The sequence below is a fragment of the Rousettus aegyptiacus genome, unplaced genomic scaffold, assembly GCF_014176215.1.
Source record: "Rousettus aegyptiacus isolate mRouAeg1 unplaced genomic scaffold, mRouAeg1.p scaffold_m13_p_6, whole genome shotgun sequence".
Taxonomy (NCBI): Eukaryota; Metazoa; Chordata; class Mammalia; order Chiroptera; family Pteropodidae; genus Rousettus; species Rousettus aegyptiacus.
Window position 1 is genome coordinate 12,808,122 of NW_023416309.1, and position 26,607 is coordinate 12,834,728.

Below are 26,607 nucleotides of genomic sequence, written 5' to 3' on the forward strand. Positions count from 1 at the left end.
TGCTAACCACCGGCTTCTCCCTCTCCAAGTAAAATCAATACTCTGTTTGAGTAAACACGTTTACAGCTTTATTAGGATGTCTTGCTTGTTCTGTAACAGCTACTTGAAGCTGTGGTAACAAATTGACTCAACTCAGTTAAACCTAGAGAGCTGGGTAAGAGGCCCATCGATAAGGCTGTTATAAAAATAAACTGTAGGAGATCAGAAAGCTGTAGCAAACAGTCTGGTAAATGTCAATATTTTCCCTTACAGAGGATGACAAAAACAGTGAGATCATGTAGAAAGTCTTTTATTTTTTTCCTCCTAAAAATGTTTCTTGTTTCAACTGGATAAAGCATTTCTACTTTTTGTGCACAACTCTTCCAAATGAAATTTTTACTTTTCTAAGTCCCATGTACATCTGGAAAAGGAAGCTGGTGTAAATACTTAGTATGCTTCCTGCCATTTCAAATTTTTTATTTTCCTTCATAATTTTGAGATTTACTTTGGTCTGCAGCGACTTTATAAAATTATTATTCAAGTTACCTGGAATACCTGTGGTGATTCGGTTTTACCTTTTATTAATGAAATGAAACTTTCGTCATCTACATTTGGGAGGTCATTTCAATGCAGTGTCACTATGGCTGTAATCTCTGTGAGACCTGATATTTTGCCTTCCAAATTAGGCCTTCCATATTTATGCATTTTACAAGAGCAAAAAGTGTTAGCTTCGAACAGGATGCACAACCTCCTGACTAGTGGTAGTACATAGAAATACCTGCATCTTTTAGGAGCAAGCCTCCACAGTGGCTGCAGCTCTACCAAGTAAGAACTCACATACCACTCCTTTAGATGTTAACAGGTCTCCCAAAAGACTAACATCTGGCAGGAAATTCCCACTTCAATTTGGCTAGCTTAGACTACCCAGATGTGACAAAGTAATGGTTTCCCCCTGCTGAAAAGTTCTCAGATATAAACTTTTTTTTTTCCATTTTCTATGTAGTCTAGTTAGTGAAATTTTGTTTTGTTTTGCTTTGACTTCATGTTGACTACCAACTAGTCATGAACTCAAAATAACAACTTGTGACCCATATGTTAAACAACACAGATTCTTCTGGAAAAAAGGAAATCAAACATTAAAATTTGAAGTAACTTAAAAGCTGCTGTGCCTGCCAGGGTAAGGTCTGACCTAGCAGGTATTTGCATAATGAAAACCAAAGCCTAAGTGGTGTCAGATGGTGCAGTGACTGACATGGACAGGAAGTCAATTCAGAGCAAAGGTTCCTCTACAATAGCTCTGCCCAACATAACCTCCCACACAAAGTGAGCAATTGAGCTGTACGGTATAATATATAGGCAAGTGGTCAGTGCTATAACTGTGAGGATAACTTATTTCCTCTTTCTGGTGGTTGAAAATGGAACCTGTCAAATTCTATTAACATGGCATGGGACATTACATTTAAATTTTTAAAAAGCAAAAAAATCAAAGAAACTTTTAAATGCCTCAAATTTAGGAAAGAAGCTCCTACAGAGTACCACTAAGCAGTATATTTTACAGATAAGGTGCCCTTCCACCCGAACTCCTTTCAAAGTACTGCTTTAAAGATCATTCCTCCTCATGGAACAAAAATATACCAGATCATGTTAGAATCTGAATCTAAAACTTAATGTGTGATCTCTTGATGTTGTTCCCAAAATAAAATTTTTGCATATGCTTCTGTTTATTGTTAAAGTCAAACGTCTTGGATACCCGTATGCCAAGAAAAACTACATCAAAGGCTTCTATTCATTTGGGACATTGACTCTTGACCTATATTATTTCCAAGCGGCCTACATAACCCATTTCTTAACTGACAACTTTCATTTGGGTTACGAACATGTACAATTACTGGATCATTAATTAATGAACCAAGAGATCTGATTTTTAGCATTGCCATTAACATCCTTTCTTTGGGCCTCACTTTCTTCATCCATCAAATGGGGACTTTTGAACATGATGTGGTTTTCATACTTAATCAACTCATTCCAGGGAGTTGCTTTATGAGCTACCAGATAAAATGTTGATAGGGCCACATGGGGATTTGTTTAATCTCATTTCACTCTGATTCGGATAAGATCTTATTTGAATGTAGTTTCACTACTGAAAACAGTTCTAAAACCTGAAAATGTGATCTTTAAAATTACTCCCTTTTGGCAGTAACATTTTAAGTAATACAGTTAAAAACAAAGAGACTCATCAGGACAAAGTTGTAGCTGCTGGAATAAGGAAATGACAGTAAGCTAATTTATGTGTGCTTATTTATGCCCTAAATGATCAGCAAGATAACTAATTTTGTTACTATTTAATTCAAATCAAAAACCTGTGTTTGGTCAACCGACAATTCTTCACAGCAGGGTGGTTCTAAAATTTTAAGAGCATTTGATGACAGAAACTGGTTTAAATTTGCCATTTATTTCATGGGCTAGAAATAAAACATACATATCTTAACTCTATAAAATGTCAATGATAACTGGCTAATTAAATGAAAAATAAGAGCCTGTGTTCATACTCCAGGTTTGGGAACTCATCTATTTGAAGTGAGAATAGCTTTGAACTTAGTAAACACATTGCTAAATTCTGTTTGTTTTATTCAGACCTCTGTTGATAGTAAATAGCATTATAACATCAGAGGTTACATTTCGTACAAATTTTAACATAGTTTGGAAAGTTGTTTCTAATGACTTATTCACCATGGCTAAGACTTTTTGCTAGGGCCCAGGATTGGTCAGGCTATGTATCAGCATCACTATCATATGATTTTTAATTTTTGATTACATTAATTGCAAAGCCAAAAAAGGCTCATTGTAACAAATTCAAACATTGAGACAAAATTTAAAATTCAATACATTTAGTTGTATGAAAACTTGATATACTGCTCCTACATTTTTTCATTTTGCTATTAATGACTGAGGAAATCTCTGTTAGGTCACAGACTGGCGCTAGTCTAGAGACTAGTGTTTAGAAAACCACTGTGGCTATTCCTCCTCATTTGAAGGGGAAGATAAGATGATATACTAATGGAATACAGTACAATAAAATGATTAGGGACAAGAACTCTGAAATCAAACTTTGAGTTTGGATCTTGGCTTTCACTGTGACCGTAGGCAAATTACTTAATCTCTTGAACCTCTGAAACCAGAGGAACTGTCCGGCTGAGCCTAGGCCCAGCTGTCAGTCCACAGCTTTGTGGAGCTAAAAAAACAGTTCTTGTTTTAGGTCACTAAATTTTTGGGGTGGTTTGTTATGCAGCAAAAGCTGAATGATACATGTTACATGAGCAAGACAAACATGGTAGGTAAAATTGACTAAATCCACATAATAGCAGCTGGGACCACTACTGGATTCCAATTAGTTCCATTTAACTCACAAATATTCTAGGCCAGGAAACCGATACACATATATTTTGTCATGACGAAATTCTAAGAAAATTAACTTCATAAATTTTGCTAATGAAATTTTGTCTGGCCCTCTGCAACTAAATAAAATCTTATAAATCAACCTTTTCTTAGAATAAACATTTTTCAATTATCTGCAAACACAGGAACTTAAGAGGTTAATATTTGAGTTTAAGGGTTTAATAACCTACATGGCTCAACTATCTTTATCTCATACAAATCTCTACAAGATAAAGTCCTTTGAATTCCATTATCTACTTATAATTCCTTCTAGATGGAGGCCATCCAGGGTACTAGATCTTTGAGGGAACATTCATGTTTGCTAGAAATTCCAGACTTTGCACTAAAATCATCCTGTATTTAATGTGAGCCAAAGTTATTCCTCTTTTATGTCATGGCTTGAGGATAATCTTTACCTCTTTTAATCAACGTAGGCTTAAATAATCTTAGGCAAGGCTCTTGAAATATGGCTCTGGTCTAATGTCAGTTTACCTTAATCTCTGGATGTCTAACACTAGAGTAGCATGTTATAAAGTGGCCTATGACAGTGCAAGATGTGAATCGCTATTCCTCTCCCCCTGCATGAACCTGAGCTGCTGTCTTTGGTGAATTTCATATTCCTAATGACCAAATTAATTCCATGCATCATTTGATGGTTTTAAGGAAAATTGCTGCCTTAGAAATAAAACACCGAGATGTCCTTTTAAAAGTTAAAAGTTAAAAGGACATCTATTGCTGCTGTGGAGTGGGGTAGCAGTGCTTATCTTGGTCATCAGCAAGAAAATCCTCTGCATGCAGTGGGTCATATGAAGATTTTGGTTTTTGAGTGAAGAAGTGTGAGAAATGATATATTTAACATGCATCAAGTTATTTTCTAGTCTCCGAGCTGGACAGAAAAGGCAAGAGGTGGTGCAGAAAAAAAATCGTGAGAATTCTGCACCTCTTCTCCTCATAGCACAATTAAGAAGAATGGGAGGCTTGCTCTCTTTCTTTTGAGTAAGTCTGCACTCCTCCTACTCCCCGCCATTGAGTGTGTACTTTCAGTTTAATAAATTTTGCACTTTCCTGATTAAAAAAAAAAAAAAGAATGAGAGAGTAAGCTACAATGTTTGGGAATAAACAGACAAGGTGAGAACAGAAAATATGATGACAATTTAGAGACTCTTCAATAATTTAGAGAAGTATAGACAGGCGCTACATGAAAAGGAAGTAATGCCCCTGTTCTGGAAACTTAAATCATTTTTCCTTTTCTTTTTAACCAAAATTCTTTTCTGAACATGAATTAGAAAGTGAAATTAAGGTTCCTTTTTATTAGGTGGGAAACAGAACAATTATTTACACTGTGATTGCTAAGTGGCTTTAAGAGTCATTTGCATATTGTGGGTAATATTACTTTGGGTAATACATTTTTCCTGCTAAAGTTGTTATGAGAAATTTAAAAATAAAATTATTAAAAGCAGCACAGTTCCTTCACAATAAACTGTTCTAAGCTATGTATGGCTCTTGACTATATTTAATGAAGTTTTTTAAGTCCTAAAAATGTTGGTCCTTGGTAAGGTCTCTAGTCTTTTATCTGAGAGTTATATCTACGTACCTGGGTATAATCTGTCAAAAGTGTACGCACTTTTAGTCTAAAGATTATTTGTAGGTCTAGTCTATATTCCTACAGCTGCCATAAAACATAAGACTAAATCATATTAGATTAACACAGGCTGGTATTGACAGCCTACTGGGAACATATTGATTAGATCTCCTTTCAAGTTATTTGTTATGATTTTTCTCCTCAGTTTCATTTACTGAGAAGACACAAGGGAAGAGATTTCACTGGGAACAATGACAGTGCCTGTCACAAAATGTTCTCAATGTTTCCATTTGTTACTATGGCAGTGACAAAGAGGGTTCCAAATGAAAAAGCAGACCTGCTGTGACAAAGCACAGCAGGACAAGAGGAAGAAATTTTCTCCTGACCTGGGAAATTAGGAAATCATACTTAGAGATTATAGAATTGTCTCCATTTCCTAGGGTACGATCGTGGTACTTGGGCTTCTGAGGGAAAATGTGAAAAGGGTAGCTCCATCAGGGCTGGCTAGTGACAAATAAAGGGCAAATGTTATAAAGTGCTTAGATCTGCAAATAGAACAAGGAGTTACGCTTGTAGAGGCTGAAGGGCTTTGTCACTGTCACTAAACCTCTGAGATGGAACTATAAATTTAATTTGTATACATTTGGGGTACTCATTTTAAAATTATATGTGGAAAATCTATGATGTAGTCATATATATCTTCTATGGCTAATAAGAACACATGGCACTCTGGTACTCAGACATGTAATTAGCACATGGTAGGTGAAGTGGTACTTTATCCAATAACTTGGAATAGGGAATGAAATATAGTGATGCAAAGTCACAAAAGACAGAAATACTCTTAAGCCAATAAAACTTGAAAGTCATAAGAGGAATATATTAACTATCTAAAGATAGAATGTGTCAATCAGAAAGGAGATATGTTAATCAGGCAATAGAGAAAAGAAAAAGAAACTGCACAGTAAATGTAAAAGTTGCCATTGCCTCTTCATTCATTTTCGAGGGGGAGGGGTGTGCTTCAAAAGCTGGAGTGTTTCAAATCATCTAGGCTTTCTTTGCCATAGAGATGGGAGTAGGGGGTTTTAACCAATGGATTTTTGAGTATTTTCAACTAACAAGACAACCTCTATTGTAAGATGGATGTATCAGCCTGGTGCTATTAAACAGTTGATAACATATAACTCCCTGTATTTGGATTCCATGCTGACAAAGCAAGTTTATGACCTGGCTTTCTGTATCTCTGTAGTGCAATCAATTCTATTGCTTAGCAAAAAGCTCCTGGTTCAAATTCACCGGGGACTACAATTCTTCGATTCTCTTCCCTTTCACTTTCTCTTTCTTTCTGCAGCATTCTTACCCTAGAGTTCTGAGAATCCTGTCAGATAACAAAAGCTCCTGTTCAATAAATGATGTCATTTATTCAGATAATAGGAAGATTCTCTTTGGCAAAACCAGCTTTTGTTAGTAGGGCTAGCCTATAGTTCTTAGTCCTAATGATGAGATTTCCCTAAAAGTTTAGAGAAGCAGTATAGTGCAGTGAATCAGAATACTGACTCTGGAACCAGACTGCCTGGTTTGAATCCCGGCTCTGCTACTTTCTGGCTATAAGACTTTGAGCTAATTACCTAACTCTTCTATGTCTCAGTTTTCTCATCAGTAAAATGCAGTTAAAAATAATCCGCTTCAAGTAGTTTTTATGAATGTTAAATAAGTTAATATATGTAAAGTGCTTAAGATATCAATTGCCTAATAGATGCTATATATATTTTATCTATTGCTATTACTATAGCTTGACTTAAATAGACAGAATGTGCTGAACATACTAAAGTATACCACTGCTAAAATGACATTAGAGTATTCATCTCATTGCATGACTCAGTCTTTCAAGATCTCATTATTGTGAGAACGGATCAGAGTAGGGTTAGAGTGAGAAAAATGGCTACCTAATTTAGGTATTGCTAGTAAAGTCTTGCCTAGTTTCAGCCTGCCTTCCACTTTGTAGTGAAATCCAGTGTTTGGATCCAGGGTATTTTGAAAGTGAATAAAGTGAGGAAGCTGCCATGTATTACACAATGGGTTGGCAAACTATAGATTGGGGGCTAAATCTAGCCTGAAGCCTGTTTCTGTACAGCTGCAGAGTTAAGAAAGGGTTTTTATACTTTTAGAGTGTTGTAAAAAAAACAAAACCAAAACAAAAAGTATAGCAAGCAAGCAAAACAACAAGAAAATATAATAAAAGCAAAGCCTAAAATATGTCTGGGTCTTTATGAAAAGTCTGTGGATCCATGTTACACACTCTTTCCTTTTTATTTACCTTATTGTACCCCAACAATAAATATATAATGAGGCGAAGTAAGTAGAGTGAGATAAAAAGGAGGCTGAAAATCCTGTAACAAAGAACCCAAGTACTTTGATGAGGTAATAATTCATTTATCACCCTAACTACAATATAAACAGGTAGCTAGCTGTTCCTACTTCAGTATTCTAAGAATGACTTATCTCTCCCTCAAAAAGTCTACATGTTTGGACCTAGTACTAGAAGCATTAATAGGTGGCTAGGTGTCTGTCTGTAAGGGAATCTGCTGACGCAGGGCCAGGTATCCCAAAGTCCCAGGGCCAGAGGTAGTGGCTAATTAGGTTACTATCATATCTATAATGCTCTTACAATATACCCTACAAAATATCAAGGAAATAGAATACTTACTGTTTTAAATATTTAAAAAGGCACATACAGCATACAAGTTTAAAAGTTTCTGTACTAAGATTCCTGGTTAAACAATTTCTAACCAGAAAATCACGGTTTCCTTGATGTGTAATAGAATTTAGCCCAATCCTGGATATTTTTAGCTTATCTGAATTTACAGCTCTAAAGTAGTATGAAATAGGAAATACAGTTCTAAAATAATCAATGATGAAACTTTCAGAGCGAAGAAATAAAAGATGCAAGTATGACAGTAACATAGAATGTTATCTGTGGTGTATACTCTTACCAAAGAATAGGACATGGGATATGCTACCAGTCTAATGATTAACAGCTCATTTAAGACTAAGACTAGGCATGAATAGTTTTAAGAAGGAAATATGAAAACTTTATGTTGGTGAAAAAGACTTTGAAAATAAATAAATAAATAACAAATAAATTTAAACTATACTGTTAAAACCATCACCTACTCTTAAATAAGTTTTCCATGATTCAAATGATTTTCCAAGGAAAGGAAGACAATGGTCAGCTCCATTTGCCTTTTCTTCCTTGTCATGATTGAAGTTATGAGAAATGAAGAGATCAGGAGGGACTCTTCTGGGTTATCATTCAGGAGTCTAAAACTTTCCAGAAAGTAGTTAAACCTAGCTTAACTACACTGAACTAGAAGGAGTTTAGACATATGTAAAGAACCTTTGAACCAGATTTTAGATCAATCTAAGTCATTAAACCAGAATCTCCTGTCTTGATCTTGTTTTTGAGTACTCATTCCAAAAATGACTTAGTCCTCATAAATTGTGCCAGTTCTTACTGAGCCTGAACCAGACAAAAAAATTAACTCTACCTAACATAATAAACATTCAACTACTGTGAGAAACAGATGCTTTAACCAAATGATATAATCCAAAGACATCATCTTTAGTTATTAGTATACTGCTTAATATTCAGCACAATTTGTTTTAAAGAACAATGTATTAGCATTTAAGCCTGAAGGGCTATGAATATACTATATACTGTACTTGATGCAGCTTGTTTATATAATATTCTGAAAGACAATTAATCTTGAGAAAATGACTAGGGTATAGCATAATAGCAAATTATCTCTAAGCCAAAAATACAGATTTTTCCTGTAGTAAAATACGCTCTTAGAACTCACAATGATAGTAGCATATGGAAAGAACATTAGGAGTTAATTATTTAAAAGAAATTAAAAGTTATTAAATTCATAAATCTTGGCTATGTAGTAGAGACAAGAGTTAAAGGAAATGTTTAACTTACAAGTAAGTATAAAATAAATGAGTCTGTACCTCCAACAAATGCATCTCCAGCTCCATTGGTATCAACAATTTCTTTCTGGTCCTGATCCAAGACAGCAAAAGCAATGACTTCACTTTCTGCAATTAGAGCCAAAGAAATGCAGACTGACTTCTCTTTGTAATACTCAATATACAAACTCACCCAGTAAAGCTGAAGCTACGTTATCACTCACCATTCAGAAAGAGAGAGAAAACATAAACTCCATATTCTGTACAGGAGCACTTGGAAACCAAGGTGCAAAGCCATCTGTAGGCAATACTTTTTTGGTAATTTTCAGCATATGGATCCTGTATGTGTTTTGTTATTTTTATACCTAGGTAGTTCACATTTTGGGGGAACAACTGTAAATGGAAGCAGTACCTTTTTGGACAGTATAAATACTTGAGCAGAAACTACAAGCCAAAGGAAATGTTTGTAAGGACTGGATCATGGATCTCTAATTAAGCTTTGAGCCTGACTACATTCTGGGCTATGAAATCTTCTATACTGTTAAGAGCTGTAAATTTAAGAAATATAAATAATGATTTCTTTTGGGGGTTTCTCTGCAGAAAATCACAATGACACAATAAAAATATAACTACTATTCATGCCAATGTTAAGGATTAAGTTGACTTATTACAAATAACCTAATCTGGTTACTTTTTACTAAGGAGTCACTACTTCCTTTAAACTGTCAACTAGCAAAAGAGAAAGCTACCACTGAATGCATGGCCAGAACAAAAGCAGCAGTGCAATGGCCTCTTGTCTTACAGCAGCCTGGACCGGGGCTTCGTTGTTTTGACTACAGAGTAACCTAATACAGTACTTTAAACTTGGCACATGACGGTGAAATGAAGTTATTTGTGATGAAATCTGGCCTAGAAGACATCAGCAAAAGATTGGATAGAGCTTTCTACTGGGAGCTGGAACTTCTGAAATCACAATTTGCATCCCTTATGGGGACAGGTGTGGTCAAAGATTTATAAACTTGAATCTCAACTAAGGTCAAGGGGGAAGGAAAAAGATCTTGAGAACTTAAGATCTTAATAAAGAACCTAAATTTCTCAAAAAGCATGTTCTGTCTAACTTCTGCTACCTGCTACTAATGAATACTTTCAACAAGGGATAAGCATAGATATGATAATGAAAAAAAGATCCTCCTGGAAAGACTGATATTTAGAGAAAGGACTCATTCACTTAGTGATCCATTTTGACCATATGACTGTAGATGCTAAGACTCCATACCAGAAGCAACTATTTAAATTCTTCAAGTAACTAATTTTCCACATATTTAAACACCAGAAACTACATGGCAGTTAACAATATTTTGATTAACTGGAAGTTGAGAAATAGATATCTAGGATTAAGTTTTCTACAAAGTATGCAGTACCTACTGCTACGTAGGCAAAAAAAAAAAAAAAAAAAAAGAAAAAAAGATGTAAGCAAATTTTATTGGAAATAATTAGGAAAGGCCTACAGTCTGATTTAGGAAAAGGTCTGTACCATAAATATTTATAAAGAAATCTGGTTTTATTACTTCCAAGTACAAGTCATACTATAAAGGGAATTAACTATAAACTAAGAACAAACAGGCACTAAATAAGTAAAACGACCTAAGTTAATGACACACCATTATCATTTATAATAGGGTTACATTATGTAATAATATGTCTATAACACATTCTAGGTAATATAAGAATTAATATAAGAATTAATTACTAGATTACAAATTAGAAAATAATTATATATAAATGGTAAATAAGCCACAATTAGATATAATTCCTTGAGTTCTTTGTTTGAAAAGTTATTAATTTTTGGCCGGATAAATCTTTATTTGTGAATAGAACCTAATTTACAATCGAAGAGATTATTTTGAACTTTGTTCTTAAGACTCATGACTCCTTTGGTCTTAATTACTGAAAATTCTAAATGAATGCAGATTTATTACACTATTTTTTCGGAATATATGTATAGATACTTGAGATGCTTTATCCTTAGGTGTCATGTGAAGTTAAATTTCCTGAAACATAAAATAGAATTTTTTTCCACCGTCCGTACTTACTAATACAAACAAATATATGAGAATATCAAGTATGTAAAAGAGCTGTCATAAATCAGTATAGACACGTCCAGTCTCTATTATCTTCTGTATTTAGGGAGCTTTATTATGAGAACACTTTTCAAAATAATGACTCTGCACATTTGCAAGATCCTGAAATTTGTTCTAAAAAGGATTAAACAATGTTCAATAATATTTAAGTTCAATTATATTTTTCATACATTCTGATTTTTTGGAAATGTGTTGATCTAAGCTGGTTTACAGAGCTATAAAAAAAACTCCACACAACTAACTAAACAGTATTCATGGGCATGACCTATTATTCCACAGCTTTCTAGATAATTTACTGTATGAACTTATGATGTACCTCACTAAATCTTAAGGCACACTTATAGGCATGAGCATTATTCAGCCAATGAAGCCCGAGACACTTAAATGACTCTCGCTGGGACCTAGTTTTCTTAGGTGTAAAAGGGGCTTGGAGTTGTGGGAACAAGTAGCAAAAATAGCATTTTGCCTTAGCTGTAGAAAAACGACACTGTTAGTTCTAATGAAGTATGTATACTTGAGAGATTAAAGTCAGAGCCATTGTTTCTCAATTATTCCCAAATGTTTTGTAAAGTGAGAAGGAAAAAGATTGGGGGTGTTTATTATTCCTATTTTCCTGATTTCCATAACAGCATAAAATCATGAGCTTCCCCAAACAGACAGGAAACAAACACTAAGAATTCAGTTGATACCAGGTTTGTTTGGTATTATTTATTAAAATATTATTTAAAAAGCAAAATAGTAAAATTCAAACAATCTCTGGACAGTTTGTACAAACAAATAATTTACTTTTTACTTTTCACTTTCCTGTCACATAAAATTCATTATCTAATCACTTAAGAGGCCAGTCTGGCTAGAATTGAAACATCTTCACTAATCTATAATGCTAAGTCAACTTTAGTAGACATGGTTTATACAAATGACACATATCTAACTGAAAAATAATAATAAAAAAATTCAGTCACTCAATGATAAGCAAACTCATTAAATGTTTCTGTAGCCTTACCACTGCTAAGTTAACTATGTATTTTAGCACTGTGGACACACAACCTTATGATAATTAATATCCTTAGAAAATTTTGTTCAAGGTATTTTAAAATGCCATGTGTTGGCACCTCTAAATTGTATAGGAGATATAATTGAAGAAGATACACAACAGGATAAAATAGGCAGGTGTTCTTCAACCTCAAGGTAAACTGCAATCACCACCTCTAATGACCTCTAATGCTGCTATCTCTGACAAAGCATCACTAGGAATGGAAAGCAAAAACTGCATCAGAAAGTGAAAAGCATGATGAGGTAAAAACCAGGAACTCTTAAGTTTCTTTAAAGAGGCTTCTGCACTTTGGCCATTCCTTATCCTGAGGTAATTTCTAGAGTACTAATGGTTTTGTTTGCTTGTTTTATATCAACCTTTTATGTGGTTAAACTAACAGAAAAGTTTGAAGAAAAATAGAGAACTCCCATATAATGCTTATATAGATTTACCAGTTTTTAATAATTTGCCACAATTTATCATTCCTCTCATACATATATGCATATATGCATATTATTATTTATTTTTTCAAGCTATTTGAGTAGAAGTTGCACATATTATGTCCTTGACTCCTTCATAATTCAGTGTGTATGTCCTAAGAAAAAAGATATTCTTTTAGGTAACTATGGTATAGTTGATAAATTAAAAAGACTCTCAATATTGCTATTTTAGCTAATCTATACTCCATATTTCAATTTTGTTAATTATCCTAATGTCTTTTTTTTTTCAGTTGCTTTTTAAACATTGAATTTATTGTGGGGACATTGGTGTTGAGTGTACAATTTTATAATATATCTATATATTGCATTGCGTGGTCACCACCCAAAGCCAAATCTTCCGTCATCATATATTTGACCCTTTTTACCCTTATCTACCTCCTTCCCTCTTTTCCTCTGGTAATCACTAAACTATTGCCTGTGTCTATGAGGATTTTTGTTTGTTTGTTTGTCCTGTTTGTTTCAGTGCCTTTTTCATTTATAGAAGAGTTTTATAAAATTGATGTTATATATGAGTGAAGTCAGATGCTTCTTAGCTTTTTCTGACTTACTTCGCTTTAGCATGATTATTTCAAGTTTTATCCATGTTGTTGCAAATGGTAGTATTTCATCTTTTCTTATGGCTGAATAATTTTCCATTGTATATATATGTACCACATCTTTAATCAGTCATCTTATTTTGGATATTAGCCCCTCATCAAAGGTGGTGTTTGCAAATATCTTCTCCCATTTTGTATGTTGCCTCTTTGTTTTGTTGATGGTTCATTTTGTCCTAATGTCTTTTACAGCATTTTTTTTTTCACCCCATACAGGATCCAGTCCAGAATCATATACTGCTTTTAGTTGTGGTTGTTTTTTAAAAATTTAACCTCTTGAATAGATAATATATATAGTTCAAAAATATATGAAAAGGTATTTTATAAAAAAAATTCCCTCTTACCACTTATCTCCTATTCAATCAGTTTATAGTCCTACTACTTTCTAATCTGGTTATCACTGTTACTGCTTTCCTTAATATCCTTCCATAATTTCTCTGTGTATATTCAAGCAAAACACATCATTATTTTTCTTTCTTTCTTTCTTTCTTAACAAATAAAAAATACTGTGCAAACTTTACTGGACCCTGTTGTGTGTGTGTGTGTGTGTTTTACTTGGAGATCTCACCGTGTTGGTAAACAGACAACATCCTCATTATTTTTTGTTGCTACATAATAGTTCATTGTATAAATATACTGTAATTTATTTAGGCTGTCCTGTATTTATGGACCTTTAGGTTGTTTTCAATTATTGCAAAGAATGTTGCAAAGTACTAATGCTTTTATTTGAAAGACCCTAAATTTAATTACTTTACTTAATAACCAAGTCAATAATAATTCCTACTTTATATAGGGAACTGACACAAGAAAACTAAGTTGTTATACAAACAGCATGAAATATGCCAGTGTCAAAGATTAGGGAAAAAAAAGAGAATCCAGGAAATATTTTCCTTTTCACTGGGATATACATGCCAGAATATGAGCAAAGACACCCTGCTCAGACTGGCCTAATAAACACGGTAATGAAACAAATGACAAATGCTGCTAATAATAGAGATTTATAGAACAATCCTAATTAACAAGGACTTTTGGGGAATGAAGAGCTCTGGGTTAATTTAATTTTTTGGTTAACTAAAGAAAAAGCAGAAAGTCTTTTTAGTTGGAACTCTTTCTAAATGTATTATTATAATATAATAATATACCATGACATCCCTGCTTTAATTAGTTTAGTTTATTGAACTGAATGAAATTTTTCTTTGATAATAGAGAATCCTACAGCACAGTTAATGTCATTATTCTGAACATCATTTCTTTTTGTAGTTCCAAAGGCAGAAGAGCTTTCATGAAAGGCAGGATAAATGGAATGGTGGGAAGTACACTGGATTAGGACTCAAAAGACTCATGATTTTGGCTTGACTACTTTATTCAACAAATACTTATTAAGAGCTTATCATGTGTCAGGCACTCTATTAGAGACTTGGAATACAGATGTGAATAGGACAAACAAAAGCCCTGTTCTCACGGGACCTACAGTCTAGTGAGGAGAGACAATGTACAAGTAACCAAAAAAGTGAAGAAGATAATTTGAGATAATAAATGTCACAAAGAAAATAAACTGAAGTATGACCGGGGAAGAACGTCAATTTAGATGGGTGTTACTTCCTCACTGAGGAAGTGATGTTTGATTTGAGACTTCGAGAGCAAGAAAGACAACCATGTAAAGATCCAGGGGTAGAATATTCAAGTGTAGAGGCCCTGGGTTAGCAACAAGCTTGGTAAGCTAAGCCTGTTTAAAGTTAAGAAGGCCAATGTAACTAGAATATAGAGCGTGTGTGTGGGGTGAGTGGGGTAGGGGATGGGTAGAATTTCATTCCAAGTAAAATGAGAAACCATTGGAAGATTTTAAACGAGGGAATGACATGATCCCACCTCTGATTTAAAGAGATTATTCTGGCAGTCTTATAGAGAACAGTACTGAATGGTGGGTGTTGGGAGTAGAGCCAATGCTAATTACCAGAAGACCTTTTTATGTAAGTCACAGTGTAACTTAAACTCAGTTTTATTACTTAAAAAATGAGGATAACACCTGCTCTAACTACTTTCTGTGACTATTACATGGAGTAAGTATTAACAATATTATGAAAGTGCCCTGTCAAACATAAAGACCTATATAAATTTATAAGGCGTTCTTAAGAGCTTATTTTCTTCAATCAGGCAACAAGGATTTGTTGAAACTTGACATGAGCTCTTCATATTCTGTTAGATCCTTTGAGGGAGATACAGGAGAAATATTAAGACATGATTTGTCTTCTCAAAGAACTTAGACTCTACATGGAAAGAGAAATCTAGCACATGTGAGAGAATTTAAGTATACACTGTAATACAACTGCAACAGGAGTTCAAAGGAAAGGAACAATTTGAGTTTAATTAACTGGAAATGGTTTCATGGAGAAGACTGAACCTAAGCTAGGTCTTGAAGCTGTGGATAGTGAAGGGGGCAGGAAAGGAAAGGTGTTGTATGTCCCAGGAGATATACAGAAAGAAGAAAGTTTATATGTCAGGTAAGGGAAGAAATAACGCAAGTTGGGCGGGGTCCGGCCATCACTAAGGAGACTTTGAAAGGGACAAAAGTTTGAATTTGATACATCAGGCAATGAGATGCAACTGTAGTTTTTGAGTAAAAAAATGTAACATTCAAGTGCTCTCTGTGGTCCAGGTACTGCACCAAGTACTTTATATACTTCATCTCATGTATTTTCACTGCCATTCCATAAATTAAGGATTATTGACCTGATTATATAAACGAAGGCATTGAAGCTCACAGAGATTGTCAACTTCCCAGGATCCCACGGCAAAGTAGGACTTTGGGACAAAAAGAATGAGAAAAGTAAAATGTGATTCCAAAGCTGTCATTCCAGCAATGTTGCTACCATTTTCTAAAAAAAGGTGATTATGGAAAAAGCCCGATTTTGACCAAGCAGTATACAGCAGTTAATTGATAAATTCCCTTTCCAAGTCCTGTACTGATAATTAAATTCGACTAAATACTCTCTAGAAAACAGAGGCTATATAACATTGTCGTTAAAAACGTGAACCAGACTGCTGTGGTTCATATTCCCAGTTACTAGTAAATTCCCATTTACTCACTCGTAACCAAATTAAAGTCTCTATGCCTCAATTTTCTCAGGTGTAAAATGGGGATAATAATAGTACTATCTCTTAGAGATTTTGTGAGCATTAAATCAGTTAATATATTTAAAGCACTTAGAGCAAAAATTGGTACATAGTAGGCATTTAATGAATAAAGGGAGAAGAATATTATTAATCTTAAAATAAAACAGGTACAGGAATTCATGTCTCACTTAAAACTGCTGCTTCTGAAGGCATGGATTTTTTTTTGAGGGGAAAGGGTGGATTTTTATTTTATTATTTAAAAATTTTTATTTTTCAATTAGAGTTGACATTCAACAATATTTTATATTAGTTTCAGGTATACAGGATAGTGATTAGACATTTATATAATTTATAAAGTGATTTCCCTGATTAGTCTAGTACCCACCTGGCACTATACATGGTTATTACGATATTATTGACTATGTTCCCTATGCTGTACTTTATATCCCCATGACTATTTTTTAACTACCAGTTCGTACTTCTTAATCCTGAAGGTATGGGTTTGACCTCAGGCACTACTATCATTGTTTGCAATAAAGCCTCTTAGTTTGTTCATGTTTTATTTTCATTTTCTGCAAATGTTTCAAGTAAATACCAGCTAAAGTCTTCAGTGATGAATGCAGACAGATAAGAGAATAAATGAGTACTTACTTTGAATATGAAAAGTGACCAAGAAAACAATGATAGATGGCATTGCTGCTCTAAAACCTTATTTCCCCTTTGTTTGGTACATATTTTTTCTTTAAGAGATATCCAATACCTTTAATAGTTTCACTAAATGAAGCATATTACTTTAATCGTACACAAAGCAGTTAATTTTAACCTGTTCTTTCTCTGCTTCTGTCTATGCATTTGCTCCATTCTCATATCTATAAGAACTGGTTTCTTCTGCTGGCTTAGCTCATAGATCACTGGCCATCTACGAATTATCTGTCCTTTTAAGGTTCCCATCCCTGATTCAATCGGCTGTGCCAGGGAAGGATCAAGGGCTCATGGCACAACACCGACTACTTAGGTAAAAGGGGCTACTGGAAAGGCAATTTGTCTAACAATCTCTTGCACCCACAACTATGCTCGGCACATTATAGGGTGTTTAGTAAATATTTGTTGAATGAACAAACAGAAAAACTTTTATGAATACAAATCTGATCATGTTATTCTCCTGTTAAAAATCCTTTAATGGTTCTCTACTGAAGTCTTAACTTTAGGACGTGAATTTAGCCTACTGTTCAAACCTCATCTTATGCCATCCCCTGACCTGTGACTGTTCTTTTGTCATACTCATTTTTCAAGGGTGTCTTTTTTTTTTAATTCCCCCGTGTACATACAAAGTCACTTGCCCAGACTGTCTTTCACCATTAGTTCCAAATCCCAGATAAGGCTTGTCTTCTTGGATGTAGTCCCTGACTTCTCAGGGTTATCCTTAGAAGCATAACTGATTACTTCCTCTTTTATACCATCACTTATAACCTTCGTGTATCTTTAAGAAAACACTTAAAATATTTATAATAATTTATTTATAAGAATTTTTTCTACTAAAGAATAAGCTCCTTGTGGGTAGGAATTATGACTTAATTTTATTCTCAGCTTAGTTCTACACCTTGTATACAGTAGGTGCTCAATAAACATTTATTATGGAATGAATGATTAGGCCTACTGGATTTTAAATTCCTTAAGGCTGGTCCCTGTTTCATCCAGTAGAGTATAACTTACAATATATTTTCTAAATGATCTTGAATAAGTGGTACAGAACTATAATACACTTCTCTAGGTTAGTTTAGCAAACCAAGTAAACCAAAGAGCTTAGCTGTCAATGATCCAGCTTTTTAGAATTATTATGATCTAATGTAGCATTATAAATACTTGTAGAAAAGGATATCATACTACTGCTTGAAAATCATAGAGTAATGTGCTGTTTCAAGAGTGAATAAATTCAACTTGCACAACTTATCCTAAAAACCTTCCCAGATCTAACTGTACTGAAGATACCCTGGAGAAATAATGAAAAGATGATTTGATTAGTACCCTCAAGCATGTTGCTTTTCATCATTCAGATATGAAGATACTTATGACTCAATGAACCTATACTTAGATCCTGTTTAAAGATAGAAGGCTCTGATGTGGAGACTTTGAGTTAACACTTGGATTGAATCAAACCAAGGCAATCAAATGGATGCTACTGACACAGGTGGGGATCACCTCATGAAGATACCATATCATATTTATGCATGTGATCCATCCTTATAAAGACACCGTGGACTCTTAGGACTGGAAAAACTGGAAGAACTTATTAGATACAATGCATCATGGCTGTGGGAAAAAACTGAGACCAAATATCAAGAGCTTTCTTGACTTTTTTTGTGGTTTAGTCCTTATCACTGTATTCATAGGGTACAAGACATTATTAGTATTTTAGTGTACCACTTCTTAAAGTTATGTATTTCCTTCTGAGTGCAACAGTAAAGATTTTCAAAATGGACATATATAAACACACACACACACACACACACACACATTTTCTCTGTTATTCAAGAAAAAAACTACTGATGTCACTACTTCTAATTGCGGACTTTCCCTCAGTAAGATTTCTGTTTGAATCGTTGATGGTGGCAATGGCAAATGCTTACAAAGTTTATGAAGGAAAAACTGCATTAGATATGAGAGGATAATGGCTCCTTTTTTCTTTTTATGGATTAGAAGAAATCTTAGAGCAAGAAAGTACTGCTGAAATACCACTGATGTTTAGTGGTTTGCAGGGACAATAATGCCTCAATGTAGTGTCACAGGTTTATACTGAAAGAAAAATATTTTTTAAACATTCTATAGTGTACAATAAAATTGAAGTTACCCAAAGTATGGAGTCATTTCAATGGGTGTCCTGACAAACACTGATAAAAGTTATGAGTACTATTTATTGTCCAATAAACTAAATTGGATTCACATATCGCTCCACTACTTGGAGTAAAATGATAAACACCAGTAAAGAACCATTTTATCCAATTTAAACAAAACACTTTCTTTATTGAGTCATTTGCCAATCTCTTTTGCACTTAAAAGTAGATTAAAATGTGTAAACGTATGGTTAATTACCTGTTTAAAAAACCTCTCAAGTACAATATTTTACATTGCTTTGAAAGCTTGGGTGTATTCCTCCTCTTTATTCTTTATGATTAGAAGTCGTGGCAACAAATTTTTTTGGTTGCAGGAAGAGTTTAAGAATCATACACATACCTATCCAGAGATTAAGAATAATGGCACGGTGGCATAAAAAAATGATAAAGACTTGTCTCAAAGCAGGCCAGTCTTCATCATCCAATACTGAGCCAATTACTGCTAATTCTTCTCAGAACTGGTCCTACTAATGATCCCTAATTGGTGCTTCCATTCCCCTCCTCAAAGCATCGTTTCAAATGTCTTCTCAAGCCACCAAATAATTCTCACCCTCGGAAAGAACAGAAGTCATCAGGTGTCAAGCCTTCACACTTTGCTAGTTATGCTGCACTACTAATAATTCTTCCATTAAATGATATCTGAATCAGTATCTTTGTTCATGAAACTGGAAGAAGATGGGAGATAATTCAATTTAGGAACATCATGTTGTACAGTTTTAGAAAATACCACTTATACTCTAGTCTATGTAAATGGCACCTGCTAGACTAGGCCTACTCATAGACCACGATACTATTTATACTTCCTCAGAGGACACAGACAATATACAAACTGATCACGCTTAGAAGTGCAACAAGGCTGCTGTCATTAATTGTGTAGTATGTGAAGTCTTGATGTTGGTTACATCTGGACAGAAGAAATTTGCATTGTGCTAGTTAATCCTTTGAAAAGACAAAGTAATGCCAAAAAAAAAAAATAATAAAAAGGGAAGGCTCTATTTTTAATGTACTGACAAACTGTACTAATACCCCCCCCATTAAAATCTATTTTAATACCTCATTTTAGATAATATAAGTAAAATGTTCTATGCGAGCTGTAATACACAACGTAAGTACTGGCAATTACTTTTAGTTTACCATATGGCTGCTGATGAAAAAATAAAAAAACAAATAAACCCATGTTTTGGTTAGCATGTTCCTAAAGCCTGGAATTTGAGCACCTGAGGGTAAGGTTCATATTTTCTGATAGTGATGGCAATACCTTAAATACCTGAGAATGAAGAAGACATATATACTGGACCACATCGGTGCCTTCTCCTCTTTACATGAAGATGTGTTAGTTTTAAAAGCATGGAGGCAGAAACAATCTTTTATACTTTCAGGGAAAGTCATAAAGCACAAGCTTTTACATTCCAAAACTAAGAAGTCACTCTAGACATCAGATAAGTCTTCTTTCTTGATTATATTTACACATTTAGTGGGAAGAAATGGGGATAATTACTGAAACCTAGCAGAAAGCCCATTATATTAGGTATTTAATAAATGCTTAGTGATTGATTGACAGTAGAATTTAAAAGACTTTTAAGCTGGAAATCGATTATATTTTTCTGATAAACTAATTTTCATATACTGTTATAACAAAACAGAGAAAACTTCTGTGTTCCTTAGATATTTCTTAGCAGTTACAATTAACATCCTAATATATAACAATCAAATTTAAATTGATCCCAACTTAGCTTCAACAGCATACAAAACCTCTGGTCCTATATAGCACTTTCCCCTCCCTCCTCGCCCTGTATGTTGTTGTTATAAATCATATCTTTATACATGTGTGTTGATTAACATATAAATATTGTTTAATGTCTTTTAAATCACACATAATGTAAGAGAGGAGTTACAAATCAAACTTACATTTCTATTGGCTACTACATTTACCTATGTAGTTATCTTTACTTGAGTTCTTTATTTTTTTATATGGCTTTGAATTACTGTCTAGCGTCTTTCATCTCAGCCTAAAGGATTCCCTTTAGCATTTCCTACAGGGCAGGTCTACTTGCAATGAACTCCTTTAGTTTTTGTTTTACTGGAAATGAATTAATTTTGCCTTCATTTCTGATGGACAGTTTTGTCAGATATAAAACTTTTGTATTCTTAAGCCCATTTTTTTTTTCAGATGGAGAATTACAAATTACCAAAAAAGCTAACTCACCAAGGATTCTCTACAATTCACAATGTATTTTAATTTATTGAAGATTCAAGAAAAAATGTAATGTGGCCAAAGATCAGTGTTGAGCTCAAGATAGGAAAGCTTTTCAGAAAATGGTTGCTGATTGTACTTTGATAATTAAATACACAAACCTATGATCCTTTAAGGCTCACCTAATTAGTATCAAATGAGTTTACTTAATTACAGCTGTAAATTAAATGCATAGGGTTTGCCTCATCTCAAAATAATTACATGTGCATTGTAATGTGAATTATGGAACATTAATTTGTAGTTTATCGATTATTTCCTCAACAGAGACTGGGAATCATTAGTACAAAGTTATTATCATAGCAGTTTTGACAAAAAGCTCCTAGAAAAGGTTCTCGAATAATGTCTGCATATAAATTCTTTAAAGGAAAGGTGTACATGTATCAGAATTGGTGCTGCACATTTATTCGGGTGAGAGGCATATATATGTTTAGGTATGTATATAAAATCTTCACCTTATTCTGCACATAGCTAGAATTTTTCAAGTTTATAGTAGACGTCGTAATTATTTTTTTAAAAAAGTCTTTTAGCATAATGAGTAATGACAGGTCAAATTATTATCTCTGACAAACCAGCTCTTAGCATCCCTCAGAAAGAGGAAATAATAGGTTAACTATTATGTTAACAAAGCTTCTGTTATGTTCATTATATTCAAGAACCACAAAAGTAGGAATAAAAAATCTGTATCTTCCTCTACTCTGTGGATACTTTATTATAGCAGCTGTTCTAGCTATTTTTTTTCTTCCTTATGTGATCTTGAACAAAAATATGAGAAGAAAAATTTGCAGCTAGAAAATGTATGGAGAATTATTAAGGGCATAAATACAGAACACTCGAGGGGTGAAAATATTCTAACTCTACACTTTTTTTTAAAAAAAAGGAAATGACTGTTGATTAATTGGGAAGAAACAGCCCAGTTCCAATGGGGCTCATTCAGTTTAATACTTTTAATTTTTCACCAATAATCACTTATAAAAATATTTCAAATGCAATTTCACAAATAGGACTCAAATTTTCTTTAAATATAAAATGGATTTAAGTTAAAATATAAGATTCTCATGTTTAAAAGAGATGAACTTTTCAGACCAGTACTTTTACTTTCTTTAAATAAGTCATTATTTTTTCACATTTTCCTATTCCTGCTCTATTATGAGACAACTCCGACGACCACACCAATATTTGTTACTGAGCTTATATTATTTCTCTTCATTTTTCTTGGATATTTTGCACTGTGTGCCAAGATAAACTCTTTGTTGCCACAGAGCCTGAAGAATGCATTTGGCTGCTTACTGCAAATTCTAACTCAGTTAGGAATACTAGCATTATTGGGCTTCAGAAATAAGAGAAGTAAGGATGAACTGATATGTCCAGCCTCTCCTCTGTATTTTGAATTTCTAACTTTGGCCAGCATAGTTTTTTTCTCACTATACTTGTAGTTTTCTCCCATTTTCTCCCTTAAAAATATAGAGACTGAGGGGAAGACCTCAATACAGTAATCTTGTTTTAATTCAGCTCAATTTTGGTCTAAAGTAAACATTTAATTACTTATGATTAACTCTAAAGAACATAACTTACTCTCATGTTCAGTGGGTCTATGTTTGAATCTAACTAGTGGCTTCTTCTCATTTTTCACTGCCTTTCAAAGGTTTTCCCCTGTTTACTTCATCCCTAAAGTGAAGAATCATAAACTGCCATTCTCCAACTATATAAAATATCTGTATTATGCAAATCACATTTCAAGGGACTTAATATTATTAGTCTTGAGTCATGTGTTCAAATTCAGATTAAATTCAGATCTCTCTATAATAAATGACAAAATGCATGAGGGCACTGTAATCTAGGCAACCATAATTATACAATTATTGATGAAGTTCCTGTTGATAAACAATGCAAGCACTAGGAAATACTATTTTGCAAATAAATGATGAAGAAAGCTGTTTACTGCCTTCCATTCTATCCTCTGTTAATAAGACTGAAGTTGCAGATGTTCGTGCATGCTGCATTGATGTTAAATGGTGCATGATGCTCTAGGTGGTTCCCATAACCTCGCTTTGTCTACTATGAACTGACTCAATTGATATGATAATAGAGAAAAGAGCTGGGCTGAACTGACACAATTTGCATAGCCTTGAAATTTGCCATTATTGGACAGCCAACTGCTTCTAAAAGTTCTTGTTCGGTTGTCATGGACAACAATGTGTTAGACAAAAAATATTTTGAAATTAACCACTCAGGTGGGGGCATCACTTATTGAAGCTTTTATCCCATCAAACAAGGTACTCTTCGATGCATTTCTAAAGCTAACAAGAGAGAATTCTGTGATCTTCCTTGGGATCAATTACTATTAGATTTAGTACAAAGAGAGCAGACATCATTCGGGGGTCACAAACAGAGGTAGCACTTGCAGCTTTTTGACACAGGAATTTTATTGGAAGAAACACCTTCTCCCTTTCACAAAACCTATGTTTTCATCTCATTATTAACCACATAACTATTACATTTCAGGTTAAGAAATAAAAAAACTTCAATGTTGCTCAATATTGTATTTCACTCATGAAAAATAAATCATCACATAAGAGACCCCATTCAAGAATAGCAGGAATAGCTCTGATGAATGAAAATAAAATGACACACTAGAGAACCTCAAACATTGAAGAAAATCCCAATACATTTCCAAAGACATTTTGCACATTAATAGGAGACCAACTAGAAAAATACCAACTTATAAGGGAGAAAAGGGAATCTCTAAGTTTAAAATTTATGAGCATAGATGATGAATGAAAGGATAAGAGACAGTAAACATATCTTTAGTGAGTGGATAATTAAACAGTTAGAAGAGAGAACTGCAAATGGGAAGGATGTGATTTAAAGTTTACAAAAATCTTAAAATTCTAGAAAAGCTAATATAGAAAATTTAATGTTAATGGAGGTGTAATATAAAATGGGAAACACAATTGGACTGCCCTGTAATGCCTAGAGGTCAATATTAAAAATTTAACTTCCCAAAGAGCAGATTCCAATATGACCAATTGGATAAGAGATAGGGTAAAGGAATTTAGAGAAACACCAGATTAAAGAAACTGTGCATAGATAGAATTAATGCTTTAAAGGGCAATGAGAGTGGTTCTTCAGATTAATTCAAGGTTTAGACAAAGTTTGTTCTGAGGTTTTCGGTTAGCTTAAATCCTAAATTACAATGAGACCTTTCATTCTAAGCATTAGTTTTATTTCAAGACTAGAAAATAAACCTGTTAAAGAAAATGGAGCCACTCTGATATTGCAGTCAGTGCCCCTCCTTACTGAGAAAACCATAATCTGTCAATAAGGACTGTACTTTCTATCTGATTAATATTGAGCTTGGCCATGCGACTTGACTTGAGCTAATTAAATGTGAGGGGAAGTGATGAAAGAGCTCTAAGAACTACTGTGTAGCCCTTTCATCACGTCTTTTCTTGTCTGACACAACCTGCACGCTCCTGATTGGGGCTGCCCATCGGTATTGGTCCTAGAATAAAGAAAACGTGGAGCAGTGCCTCAGCTAACCCAGTGAGGAACAGAAATGTAAGAGAAAATATGGTTTTTATTATTGAAAGTCATTAAGATTTTAAGAGTTATTTGTTAGGCTGAGTATAACAGGTTAATAAATATAAAAAAGGGAAACACTGTGATTTTTAATCCTAACAGAATTCAAAATTATGAGATGAAGGCTATAGAATAACTGCTCATTTAAATTTGAGAATGGCTTCAATTTGTCTGAACCAAAATGTAATATTAGACTAAAGAATCAAGAAGTACTCTTTAAGAGCATCTGGATGAATGTGGTACACATGATACAATGTGCCCATGAAGATGCCTTGATCATGGTTATCCCTGCTCCCTAACAGCTTTCTGTGCAACTCAGAAATACAGAGAAATATAAATTTAATATAAACAATATAAACTTAAGTAGGTTCCAGGGGCTTTTTTGGATAATGGCAGACTAGGTAACTTAGACCAACTGCCTCAACAAGAACAGAACATCTGGCAAAATGTATCTTTAAAAAATGTGCTTGAAGGTACTGAAGGCCTAACAAGAGATTAAAAAATCACCAGGGTGGGATATAAGGGATGATGGCGTCCAGAGAGGTGAGTCTAGTGTTTGCTAGTGCTAGGAGGACAAAATTTGAAATCTAGTGCCCGTCAACACAGATGGCCCTAGTAAAACCCCTTCATCTTAGTTTGGGAACCCAAAAGGCTGCACTTAGGCTTAGTGGTGAATAGGATGTGGACAGGCCTAGGCAATGGGTTATAGCAAAGCTTCCAATCATCTTGATTCCTAAACTTAGATCAAGATGATTCTAGTGTGCCAGAGTTCCTGTGCCTCCTCAAATCAAACATGAATTGTCCTATGCCTCAAATTATTTCTACAAAGAACTTTCCAAATACAATGTATTGCTCAATAAAAATAGTAAGGTAAGGAGACAAGCAAGAAATTAAAACCAACAGAAATTATATAATAGAAAGTAGCTCAAAGTGGCTCCAGATATTGAACTTATCAAACAGAAACTTGAAATAACTACGTTTACTGATCAAGAGTTAAAAATAAAACTAAATTCAGCAGAGGACTATAAACTATAGACAATGAAAATTAAGAACTCTATAGGTTTAAATGAAAATTGAAAATAATTCAATAGATAGTTTAACAGAAACTTAGACACCTATTAGAAAAGAATTAGTGAATTGGAAGACAGGTCAGAAGAAAACATCCATAATGATCCATAATGAAGCGCAGTAAAGATGGATAAGACGTATTCTACATTGTTCCTGAAACTAAAACGAACAAACAGAAGTTATAAGAAGGAAAATTGATGTTCTAAAGAAGGAAAAATTTTCTAGCAATTTAGAGTTTAGAAAACGGAAATGAATAGATTTGATAGGTAGTAAGTGTTTTAGAAAGGATTCTTGACTTGAGTTGGAAATGAGATAAGATGATCTCTATCCTCTTTTTAAGACCTTAGAATTATGTAAGAATTCAGAGTTAACAGGAAGAAAAACTGAAGTGTCTCGTTAGAAAAAGTTTGGAAAAGTATAATATGATCTCATGTATGTAAAATTATGTAATGTATGCATGCAAGCACTCAGT

The 26,607-nt window shown here is 33.9% G+C and overlaps 1 protein-coding gene across 5 annotated transcripts in view; it reads right to left on the reverse strand.

The window, feature by feature from the left end:
• Positions 1-26,607, reverse strand: part of ADK (adenosine kinase) — a 448,271-nt gene that overhangs the window by 18,238 nt on the left and 403,426 nt on the right. For all 5 annotated transcript variants that reach the window (XM_016130815.2, XM_016130816.2, XM_016130820.2 and 2 more), the window contains one exon: positions 9,005-9,091. In XM_016130815.2, the coding sequence (XP_015986301.1) occupies positions 9,005-9,091 (87 nt within the window). The remainder of the gene's footprint in view (positions 1-9,004; positions 9,092-26,607) is intronic.